This window comes from Prinia subflava, chromosome 2, assembly GCF_021018805.1.
Source record: "Prinia subflava isolate CZ2003 ecotype Zambia chromosome 2, Cam_Psub_1.2, whole genome shotgun sequence".
NCBI classification, from domain to species: domain Eukaryota; kingdom Metazoa; phylum Chordata; class Aves; order Passeriformes; family Cisticolidae; genus Prinia; species Prinia subflava.
Window position 1 is genome coordinate 17,945,220 of NC_086248.1, and position 13,116 is coordinate 17,958,335.

At 34.6% G+C, this 13,116-nt stretch overlaps 1 protein-coding gene across 2 annotated transcripts in view; it reads right to left on the bottom strand.

The window, feature by feature from the left end:
- TRAPPC12 (trafficking protein particle complex subunit 12) overlaps window positions 1–13,116 on the bottom strand; it is a 50,972-nt gene that overhangs the window by 33,314 nt on the left and 4,542 nt on the right. For both annotated transcript variants that reach the window (XM_063389212.1, XM_063389219.1), the window contains exons 3-5: window positions 12,272–12,388; window positions 4,939–5,052; window positions 3,971–4,109 (exon numbers count right to left, since the gene is read on the bottom strand). In XM_063389212.1, coding sequence (XP_063245282.1) covers window positions 3,971–4,109; window positions 4,939–5,052; window positions 12,272–12,388 — 370 coding nt within the window. The remainder of the gene's footprint in view (window positions 1–3,970; window positions 4,110–4,938; window positions 5,053–12,271; window positions 12,389–13,116) is intronic.

The following is a 13,116-nucleotide window of genomic DNA, read 5'->3' on the forward strand; positions in this document are numbered from 1 at the left end:
TTGAGTAACTAAGGACACATTAAAAATGAAATCTCACACAAATATTTTCTATTATGTTTTTCATATATTTCTGATAAAAATTGTAAATACAGTGGATATTAGTAACGTCATAAAAGTATAAAAAGCTTTAGCATTTTTTAGTGAAAAATGCTAAAGCAGTTGCTATATCTAGACACACTACTTTATATACGGAGAAAAAAAATATATTATTTTTATCATTTTTTTGAACTATCACTATCCATCCAGAAGTGCCATTCTATTGCAGGACACTGTGTATACTATACCTAGTCCCAACACTGCCACATGTTTTAAAAACCTTGTGTTGGTATTGAAACCAGAGCTCAAGGGAAGGAATATATTATGAAGTAAGTTTCTAGAACACATACAACTGAATATTTAATGCCATGTTCCTTATTTGGACCTTTCCCACCCAATGATTTCATTTAGAGGATTACAGACAATGTTCCATCATCACAAGGAGAATGAAAAAGGGAAAGCGAAAGAAACCCCACACCATGTTACATAAGCTTCTGGTCCAGGGAACAGAAGTTCAATTTTTACTTAAGCACAGCTTATTTTTTCCCCCCTTTGCAATACAAAATAAATTATTCAAAAGTTTTGTAGCTTTAGAAGACTGATTTTGGTAGCACTAACTTTTCTGGAACTTACTGCTCTATTAACCAAAACCAAATTACCTCATAAAGGAATGCAACAGCATTTTAATGTTCCATTTTAATTGTTAGCTCTCACAGTTTCAGAAACACATAGGTGTTACTGACGGAAAGGCTGTCTCAGGTTAGGCAAGCTATCATATGAGAGTTTATTATACATCACAAGGAGCACAGACACAAATGGTATGAATAGAAGTGGGTCTGACTGTGTAAATATGAAGTTAAAACCCTTAAAAAATTCCTGAAATCCATCTGTCATAAGAATGATGACAACAATTCAGCCTTATATATCCCACACAGTACCATGAAGATGTGCAGGAAGCAATCTGAAACAGGGTTCCTGACCTAAGGACCTAACTATTATGAATGAAAAAAATTATATGCAAAAATAGGACTTTTTGGCTTCTATACACAGATGAATTTCAATGTATCTATAAATCTATAACTAGAATTTTGAGGTTTTACCAGAAAATGAGAACAGTTTGTTCTCTGCTCTTTATGAATCAGGAATGATCTATGGGTGCCATAACCAACTCCACTGGCCAACACAAGGATCCCAGCAGAATCAACGTCCTGAGAGGCTGCATTCCTACAGCAGATGACTGAACAAAGAGCCCACAGAAACCAGGAAAGATTCCACAAGGACTAGATCTTACAGCCATGATAAGACAACAATAATGGAATCAGTGCACATCATGGCTGCAAATAACATACAAAATATGAGGAGGAAATGGAAATCAGCCGCACTGCTGAAACAGAAACAGCTTTAGGTGAGTTTCAGAGGGAAATTAAGAGAACTACATTGGCCATGTTAAGTTAAATTAATGGAAAAGCATCTTTCACTTTTCACACAGTTATGTGTAACTTAAATTTGAGATAGATTTCTCAGAGATTAATGTATTAAGGGCTATCCTCAGTAAGTTTCAAAAATTCCCTACTTCATGCATAAACCCCAGAAAACTTCCTAATGTACTATATTTTTTTATTATGAATATTTTGAATACAAAGAAATGATGCAAAATATTATCTGTATTACAATTAATGGGTACATTATTTATAGCTGCGTTCTCACTTCTTAAATTGACTTTTAAGTGCTTCCTCCATTTATATACCATGAATCAAAATTAAAATGTTGAAATTAAGCCCCTTCTGTTATGCTTATTACACCCCAAAATGAGACACAAAATTGCCAAATAGCAATGGATTGTGTATTCATACTAATATATTTCAACCAAAATATAGGAATGATTTATCTGTATTTTATTATTTAAATTAGCTGGTTAACAATGCATGTATACTAAATTTCCTTATCCATAATCCAGCATAGCATGGTTTAATGCTAGACAAAAAAGAACTGCTTGTACTCTCCTACATCCCTGGAAATGCCATTTCTCTCTCCTCAAATCCATGTAAGGAATTTTAGATAGCTGTTCCCACATCATAATCACATTGGATGTATATGAGACATCTACAAACCAGCAGGTCAGTTCCGTCCAACCTTGATCCCCTTTTCCTTAGAAATGATCAGATTATAGTCCCAGTTGGTATGTTCAACTATTAAAAACTAACTGAGGCATATAATTATGAAATCAACTATCTTCCTGAAGCTCATCTTTTTCTACCATCAATATCTTCATGACTTGTATGAACTAGCCACAGTGGTTGAGTGACTGGTCCAGGATCCAAAGCTCAGTCACAGGACAGGTGACTGCAACACCTGGCCGGACTGTCCAGAACTACTGCTCTCTGCACCATCTATGGCATGAGCAGTCAAGTGTCTGAAAGACTGACATGACCTGCAAGGATTTTTCTTGGACAAAATAGCTTATTTTTAATATTGAAAAAGATGTGGAGCCACACATAAGACTGACATGACCTGCAAGGATTTTTCTTAGACAAAATAGCTTATTTTTAATATTGAAAAAGATGTGGAGACATGCATACAGCCTGCAGAAGACCACTGTTGCTGTGGCATTACGTGTGCACCTGCCCTAAGAACACCAGCTCTGAGAAGCTGTCCAACCTGATGACCAGGACCTCTTTCACTCTTCCAGCTGACACAGCTCCTTCCCAGTGGATTGCCTGTGATTACCTGAAGGACGATGAGTAGGTCAGAGGGAGCTGTTCTAGGCAGTCCACACTGGCCTTGCTGGGCTGCAACTGATATTTTGTATCACTAAGCAAAATAATCTACAATAAAAGTGAACTTTCTGACACCTACTTCCCTTCCTCAGCAACCTCAAAATCTTCTATCTTTCTAGGTTACCCCACCAAGGCTACCAGCATCGCATGTAAACTGGACTGTAATTTTTCAGAGTGGCACTGCCTGTAATATCTGCTTCTTACAAATGTTTTATTACACACTGCAGTTCAAATACAAAAGCCAAAGAACATTAAGAACACTCAACAGAGTACTTGCATCAGAGAGTTATTCTTCTCTAAATAACAGATATAGAAAAAATAAAATTTCAAAATATCCGGAACAAGAGCAAAATTGCTCTTAAAAGTAGCAATTGTTCAAACCCAGACTTCTGGAGAACTAGAATATCCTGAGTAGTGGAACTATGTGGTTAACCTATGGGCCACTTGGAGCAGTAGGAAGTAGTGCATTTGTAACTTGAGACAAACTGCTTAAAAAGAATTGAAGCTCGTGTTCTTTTTGTTCTCTTCAATAATGAGATAGACAGTAAATCTCTGACTTTTACTTACTTCCAATTATTTAGCAAATAATATTACATTTAATCATGTTTCAATCAAGGGGAATTATTAACTTAGTTCTATATTTAAGGTTTTTTCTTTTTAATCCTAGAAACCAGGAAATAACACCTGCAGTAGCATATGGGCATGCAAGTGTTAAAAATAGCACAGTCATACGACCTGGATGAACGGAAGAAGAAAAAGCTTACAGACTTTGTCTCCACAAACTCTCTCATCATCTTTCAAGCCTGTTTTTGGGTAAAATGAACTATTCAAATTTGGTAGTTTTTAATTCCAGTACCATAGAACTAAAATATTTCATTTACTTGTTAAAAACATTCCTCTGTCACAGCATCATGAAATCCACTGCCTACCTATATTGCTCTACCTGCTGTTACCTCTTATCGCTACCTCATAATGCCAGCAATACTTTATTGTATTAATCAGTCAAATTCTTCTGGGGAGAAAATCAAACCAAAACCAACATAATCCCAAGCTCTCCAATGCTCTAAGCTTAAAAAACCCCTGAATCCAACCAATATTTTATAATGACAGGTAAAACCAGAAAAAAATAAAAGCATTTCATAAATCAAGTGTTTTACCTTTACGTCCAGGGTATACGTTAGGGTAATATTCATAATAAAGGTCAGGCTGGTCTAAATTTCCAAATGGTTCAAATTCCATTTCTGCATTTTGGAACAGATTCAGTTTTACCAGCAGTGCTAGTCTCACAAACCACAGCTAAAAATTAATACATACAAAAAAGGGAAAGACAAGGTCTGTTATTAGCTTCAATCAAAGGTACATCTTTAAAAAGTAAATTTAACTTTAAAAAGTAATTTAACTTTTTTTGATAAAAGCTGAGTAAAGAGTTTCCCTGTTACTGAAAAGAATCAGGATTTATATTTACCTGCTCTTTTACACAATACTTTTCATCAAACCATTAACACTCAGAGGACCAATGTTTAATTTTTTGTAAAGGTACTAAGATCTTGAAGATGAAGTTTAAAAACTAACCTGCTTCGAAATTAGAACATCTCTCTTTGAAATGAGTTAGCATGTATGAATTATCAGTATGGTATTTAAAATATGTTTTTCCAACTTTATGGTACTCTTAAAATCTTTTGGTGAAACTCCATGAACTTTATAATCACTAGGGTCAAAAACATGAGTTCTCATCTGTTCACATCTGAATGACTTGCAATATTTTATTAATTCAGATTCTTATCTTCTAAGCAACATGAAACACATTTCTTACATGTGGAATCTTACCATAAAGTTCACAATCTAGGTATTTCCATGAACTTTAGCAGAGTGAATCTTTCAAAACAGCAAAACATATTCCATTCTATTAGTGCAAAAACCTTTAAAAACATAGAACTGAGATTGGATTTTCCTTAAAAAAAGCTAAGTTTGTTTTAAATGAGGGCTTACTTTACATAAGCAAACAGAAAAAAATTGTTTCTAAAATAGTTAAATAACCTTCACTTCCATGTTACAATTAGGAAAAGGAGTTTGATGATGTTAAGAAAAAATGCCGATTGTGACAAGAGCATACCTTTAAACATACCTGTAAAGAATCTGTTGTATGGCTAGCAGGTAGTCCACTTTTTTTATAGCCTTGACCATGTGCAGTTAGAAGCCGCCCACACAAGTCAACTGCTGCCCTCCAATTTTTACTGCTCTGGGAAGAAGAAAAGAATAAGTAGCAAAATCATAAAGTCCCTAAAATGCTCAGCTGCTTACTTTGCCTGCAGCAGCGACATGTTCCCATCAGTAACAATGACAAGGTCAGGAGAGCTGGCCAGTGAGAAGCAGCATGTCATTTGTCAAAGCTGCACGTCTAATTAGGCAAAAAGGGAAATCAAGTATTAATATTACCAGATCACTAAAACAAAAGAATATACAGTACCATATGAATTTCTCAACTTAAAGCTATATCATGTTTGATTATATAAATGAATATACTATAATATCCACAATTTTGTTTTCTCCTTAAAAGAGGAGAAAAAAACTGCCAGCCATGTATTATCAATAATAGCCAAGTTACTATACAGTTATAAAGTATTTAATGCCCATTTTTATCTCACTGACTTCAGTATCTCAGATTATAACCCCTAGTACAGTTCACTTAATGAAAAAAACTTAAAGCATTGTCCCAGATACGAAATTCCTATTAATCACAAACAAACAACAAGGAAGAATACAATGCATAAATTATAAATTCAGAACAACAACAACCTATAAAAACTATAAAAACCAATAACAACCTATAAAACATAAAAATCTGAATTTCCACTGCATGACTAATTCAAAATACTCTCAAATTTATTTTTTTATTCATAGAACAAAAACATTTCTAGTTAAACAAATCAAACTGTACTCTCACACTGTTAATCAGGTTTTCAACAGAAATATCCCAATAATGTTTCTGCTTTGTACAGTCTGATGCAACAAACCAAAACTTAAAACACAGATTAATGTTTCACAGGTTTTAAGCTATCACAGTTTTCAGAGGAGTTTTTATAAAAGGAGTTTTATATTATAAAGAGGAGGTTTTAAAGAGACATGTATCCAGTAGGTCATTCTAAAGTAAAAATGTTATTCCTAAAAGTAATATTTTTTCATATAGTTTCTTAATACATAAAAAATATAATAGTAATGGAAAATAATCATGTTGTCTGATGAAATGTAAAGGAATAAAATACATTTATATTGGTGCTTGCAAAGTTCAGATACTGATCTTGAATTTGTATTTTATTAATTTCTCTCCAATGTTTTAGAAAATGTGTTGATACATCAGTCACATTGAAAAACCAGTACTAACAACTGAAGAGTTTTCCTACTTTCTGGGCCCATTTTGCAGCTGCACAGGCTGCCAACAGGTCACTACAGAGATCACCATGCACTGACAATGTCACCTCTCCTCATTCCACTGTTAAATACAAGATAAAGTTGAGTTTCACTGGAAATGCAGAAGTTTCTGACAGCAAGACCATGAAACAGCATGGCAGACTCTGAGCCCTCTACACTCTTATGGAAGAGCAGGAATTGGTAATGTTTATAACATCCTTCAACATCTACCTGTGTCAACTTAGAAAAGCAGAGAGGTACTGACATGGATTACCTGAAATTCATTCCTCTTCTGGAGAGACAAACTAAATTCTCACAATCCTTAGAACAGGAGCAAACACTGACTCTAAAAGTGCCCAACTTTTCTTCCAAAATGAGAGTTAGGATCAAAAAATAATAACAGATCATTCATGACCAACTTAGTTGCTACAATCTTTTAAAATTCTATTTCAGGCATGGACAGAAAATACTTTATCAAACAAGACAGCCAAGAGAAGAAAGTCTGACAATTATTGTGAAATAGTCTTTGCTGGAAACTGAAACACAATATTTGCAATGATTTCAAAATTAGAGCGGCCTGCTGGTCATGAGGCATAATTTTCTGTGGAAGCTTAATAGAAGGCTGTGGGCAGTACAAATTAATTCAACGTTAATTGGACACATTATTGTCTCAGGCAAATTGTACCAGACTTAAGTGTTGCCAGTCCACCAGAAGTCTTTATCCATTTCAAACATCCCTCAAAATCCTGCAGGTAACTTTCATGCTTCCTATGGTCTACAATCACACAGTTCTAAAAATACTTATACCTGAATTTTGTTTGTAAGTCGTAAGTAGAGATCCAAAGCAAATATGGACAGTACAGCTTCAGATACAGCATGAAAAATACTGAAGAACATTCTCAAAGACAAAAATAATTATTCTGTGATGATCAGGATATGGCTGTCTAGCTGTAATTGTGTGGAAATACTAATTTCTCTAAGAAAAAATACTGTCAGCCAAATATTATTGCAAAATAGTTCACTAACACAGCAGCAGCCTGGAAGAAGAGAACTTCTCTCCACATGTTACTATCATCTTTCCATTCCCCCCAACAGAATGGAGCTGTTTCTTTTAATGACAGCCACCAGCTTGCATGATTTCTGTACTTTTTAAACACTATTTGACTAGATGTTTATCTAGTGAAAGGATTTTTTAAAATTCATATACATAACCAAAAATTAAAAATGCAAACCATCTCAGTAGCGACTGCTGTACACACATGGAAGCTAGGCCAGGCAGATCAGCCACCCAACAGACAATCCACTATTGCTGAACTTCTCTGTTCTTCAAAAAAACCCAGAAATCCTGGGGGAGGTTTACATACAGACAGGGAAACTGCAGAGTGAAACAAATTTCAACTATAATTCTTCTGCCAAGCAAAGGGAGGCATGCAGACTGGAAATCTACAGAAAATGTGTTGAATGATGAAAAGGGAACTCCTCTGATACACAAAGAAAATTTATAACATTATTCAGTCTCTCAGGAAAACCACTGAAATTTTATTCAATAAATAGCTGCTTCTTAGCACAGAAATGCAACCTCTTCCCAAAAGCCCACATTTACAGTTTGTGCTACTCCCATCTCTCAAATCAGCTATAAAAATGTAGGAAATTGCCCACTAATTTAGAAACAAAAGAACAATCTCCTCCCCTATTTTTAAGGATAATTTATAACTTATTAAAGTGAATATGTATGTTATACCACTGTATCCAGGTTTGTTGTATTTGAAAATATATGCAAAACCACGATATTTCTCATGTGCAAAAGTAACAGTATATTACTTTTTTAAAATAGACTCAAAGGGAGTCATTAACTCTACATGTAACACCATTAAAGTGATTAAAATGTCCTCCTCCACTAGCTGTGACATGCTTCTCCCCTGTAAATTACATTGGTAGAGCACTTACACATCAGTTAAGAAAATGTAGCTAGTAACCCTTTCTTGGTCTAGCAGCTTGAAGAAATTACCCCATATTTAGAAGAAACACTACATATTTAGAGGGGCAAGATGCAGCAGTCTTTTTTAAGTATGATAACCATGAAATACTGAATTTTCCTCTGGCTGCAGGGACCTTACAACTGAAAACATCAGAAGGGTCTCTGGTAAACAAAATTGTGCTACTTGTTCAAAGCAGGGTAAAAAATTAGTCTAAAATATGGAATAACAAGAAGTTACCTAACTGCAGCTTGCACCTTGTATTTGCTGCTATAAAACAAAGCAACACTGTGATGATAAAATCTTGCTTACATTTATCTGCTCTAGATGTTAATGCATGTTCCTATGCCAGACTGATAAAACTTCTTAAAAATTGAAACCCCAGATTTTCTGTTTACAGTCAAATACATAAACTTATCCAGTACAGATTTATAATTCTATTCACAAGTTATTATAGAATTATTGTGCAAAATTGCTCCAGCAGCCCCATATCTCTTTAAAGCCCTGAAGTTGTGAAACTAATTCACCTACACCACCTCCACACCATTTAGCTACCAGTAAAGCATTTCCAATTCACTGCTGCCCATCCCATAGAAGAAATTGAAAATATAAAAGTACAGTTGTTCAATAAACCATCTTTGGCTTACTGGCAAAAATCTCATTCAAATAATTTAGAGATCAAATTGGTGCTGAACAATTTTGTTAGGCAAGTTTAACAACTTGAGCTCAGTTCCTGGTTAAAAACTATTTGTCTTAGACATGATGCTGCTGCTGCTGGTCTGTCAGAAAAGGTGCATCGTTGGAAGTTCAGCTTACCAACTTCTTGATAAATTTTGCTTTCTGACAATTAATTGTACTTGAGGAAGCTTTTGCAGACTGTGATGATTCACCCCCAAAGGACATCAGTCTCCAACATCCTTTGCTACAAGCACTAACTGCACCTTACCCACAAAGTGCTTTCACTTAAATGTTTTTTACTGGCACTTTTATAGGAATGTGAGAAGGCAGTACTTGAGAATGCACACTGGAAACAGTCCAGCATAAGGTATTCCTCTGCGGCCCTGGTTAAAAGAGGTGGCATCTTCATTTGTAGATGTAACCTCGGAGGTGGTACGGTCAGTATGTACGGACTGCATCAGGAAACAGGATCAGTTGATTTACAATATCAGAACAATAGAAAAGGTGAAACAATGCAAGTCATGTAATTTACAATGTAATGTGCTCAGTTCTGAGCACTGAAAGCAAAAAGATGTTAGCTTCAATTGGGAGAGAGTCTGAGAAGAGCTCCACAGATGATTATGAAGGCATCCATAAAGAGATGACTAGAGAAGAGTTATTTTCTCCTTTAAAAAGAAAATCTGAGAAGTAGAAATGCCATGACTGTCTACTCATACAAAGTAGCAGAGGAGAAAAAGCAAACATTAAGAAAAAAAAATTACTTAAAAAGTAACATAAGACCAAAACACTTAAATTATTGTGAACAACTTTAGCTTTGGTTAGAAAAAAGATTTTGAGGCAGGACTGGTTAGAAGGCATTTGATTAACAACCAATGGAATGAACTTCTGGAATAACCTTTGAAAGTAGAAGCAGTGTATCTGTATTTATTAAAACAGCCAAATAAGCTAACAGAATTAATCACATGACAGAATAGAGAATCTTCTGAACTGCAGCTGAAGACCTGTGGCTTGAAGATTTGGTAAACTGGTGAGCATATTTTTCACTCCATGCAGGATTAAAAGAGTAATCAGATACTAAGAAAGCAGTTTCCTCTCAGTTTCCTCTGAAGGGGACAGGCTTAGAATACTATTTTTTTTGTTTTTTTTTTTAATCTCTATAATACAGTGGAGTTTTTCCAGGATCATCTGCAAATTTTATCCTAATAAATTTCTTTGTAACAGGACTAAGCATTCACTTTTAGTATCAGCTGTCACTAGTATCTTCCTGTACCACTGTAGCATGTGATAATTGTTGGGATTTTTAGATGCAAACCCATCTAAATTTAGCTTGTGATCAAGGACTGTAGTAAGAGTTCAGACAACTCACATGTAAACACCTACACAGTAAGTATCAGTCTGAAGGTGAAAATTTATCCTAATCCTAATCATTTCTCTTCTGCACTGCAGACGCATTCAAAATACACTCTCATAAGCTGCTGCAAGGGATTGAATCGGGTGACAAAAAATCTTATGTTCATGTGCAGCACAAAAGGATACCAAATAAACAGCTACAGAAAAAGATCTCAACTTTATGGAAACTGCACAGCAATAGTCCCAATATTCACTAGTTATTAACTAGATCTTAATATAAATACTGCCTATAAGTTGTCCTATTGCATTAAAATATTTATTCACTGAACATATTTGGTCAGGAATTCACTCATAAACAAAGTAAATTCATGACTAGTTACAGAGTACTTATATGCCATTCTGGCCTATTACATATGTAAAAAGCATGTATCTTTTTAGTTAACACCATCTAGCATAGGATTTGAATGTCTTAAAGTCTGAAATCCCTTTAACTTTAAAGACTATAGTCAATCAGAAATAAATTTTCCACATTTCCACTTCTTTAAGAAGAAATGCAATGTTTGCAAAAGAATAAAAAAAAAGACCAGCTAATTCTCATAAAAAGAAACAAGTTCTACAAATGAAACTGAGAAAGTTATTTTGCATACTCAAAACCAACCAACAGCTAAAGATTGAAAGCCTTGAAAACCGAAGAACATTCTGACTTCTACCCGAATGGTTTCTATTTTATAAAAACCCCTCACCTTTCCAAATACGGCAAGTTTTTTTTTAAAAACCCGTAAGTAACGTAAGTGTGCCATACATATGTGCTGTAAGTGACAAAAAATCCTACAGCTGCAGACTGCCTCCTAGCTTTACTGCCTTGGGCCTAAAATCTTTATCACTACTCTTCTGAAGCTTAAGAGCATGCTGGAACCAACAACCCTATCAGCAGCATTGTGATTAGGGTACAAGATGGGCTGCAGAATAAAGGAACATCTTGCATGGACATCACTACCAGGATAAATAGAAAAGCATTTCCTACTCATCAAAAATGCTCTTCCAGAAGATGGAAAGTAAGTGTGAAAAAACCCCTTTTCCTACTTAAGACACTGATGAGTACAAGACATTTGCATAAGATTTTTTTCCCATCTCAAGTCAAGCAAAACATTGAGATAAATAGAAAAACATGTGTCTATGACGGAGTTCACAATCTGTTTTTTCATGTTTAGTTTCTAAAATTACCTCTGAATTCCTTTAACAGTGCTTGCTGACACCTCCTAGAGTATTCCTAACACGATAAAAAAGTTTTCTCTTTTGAAGCTTAACATGGAAATTAAATTTTGATTTTATTGAATTGAAAGAGATTAAATACTAAATACAGCCTGTCCTGTTAACTCTTCATTACTTTTCCTCAGTAATTTTTCAACCATTTTTAAAAAAATAAAATAAGTCCAACACATCTTGTTATGTCATCAAATTAAGTAAGGCTTAGTCATGTAATGGTAATGAATTTTATACAGGAATACAATGGTTAAAGGAACAAGGCAAGGTTTACAAGGCTGCTAGATGCAACTTTTTTAAGAACAGAGATATTTACATTAATGACAGGATTAAGGTAAGCTTTTCTCTGGAAGTAATTTGCTTTAGTTTTCTGCACTGAAGTAAAAAATTAGTCAGCTGAAATTATCATACCAGTTTGGCTTGCCATTTACAACTTTTGATGTCTTTTTGTAAAACACTCAGGTGAAAACATAAATACATGCACAGGTAAACAAAAACATGATTAAGATCTGTTCTGCAACCATTTGTATTACATAAAAGCTCACAATCACTTAAAAGAATTTTTTGTAACTTTTGCATGTAAAAAAATATGCACTATGTGATTTAAATGCAGACAGTTAAAGCCCAGAGTCATTCCCATTAAAGACCACTGTAGTTTGGCTAGTTCTACTGAAGGATCAGGAATAGACTAATACACAGATTTTTTTCCAGTTTCTCCTCAGTCAGTAGCTCCCTTGAGAGAAACACAATATTAAATATATATTATATGATGATTGTACTTACAATTAGCTGCTTCAAGCCTACAAATGACTGCTCTACAGAGTTGGCATTTAAAACTTGTCTCTTCACTGCAGCCTGCTCCCCCAAGAAGCGAAGCATTAGGTCTTTTACTGCATCTCCCTTGATGTTCATGGAGCATAAAAAGAAAACACATAATGAGACTAAAAGATTATTTCAGCAAAATAAAATGTAAAATTAAAACTGAGCAAAAGAGTTCTTTCCTCTAGAGAAATACATATTTTCCAGTACGTTATGTGTGAAATAAAGGTAACTGCAGGTGTATATACAGCTTTGGAAAGAAAACTTCTACATTTACTCCACATAATCTCCTATATTTTCTTTTCCATGTATAGGTTTCAGTTAGCATTGACACATTCAGGTTTATTTGCTTCTTATACTACTATCATTCACAGATCTTATAAAAACCAGAAAGTTTTACAGGTTTTTGTAATTTATGTTAACACTGAAAGGTGCAATCCACTGATCAAAGATAAACATGCACACAGTAAGTTAGCCTCAAATATCCACAGAAAATAAACTCCGAAAATAAACCAAAGTAAACAGAAACTCTTTACAAGTGTTTTAAATTTCAAAACAACTAGCTGCAGGCATCAATCGGAGAAACTGGGCTATCTGAGCTCAATAGCTTCTCGCCTAAAAAGACAGTGAACTGCACTATGACAAACACAATTGACATTAAGTGTCTCAGCTTTCTAGTGATGGAAAATATGTTGCGAGTTTAGTTTCTTAAGGAATGAGAACAACTGTTTCACTACATGGAAATTTTTTATGTCTAATGATATCACTTATCTGTGAATAAACAACATATCTGCCTCTCTGACAGAAGA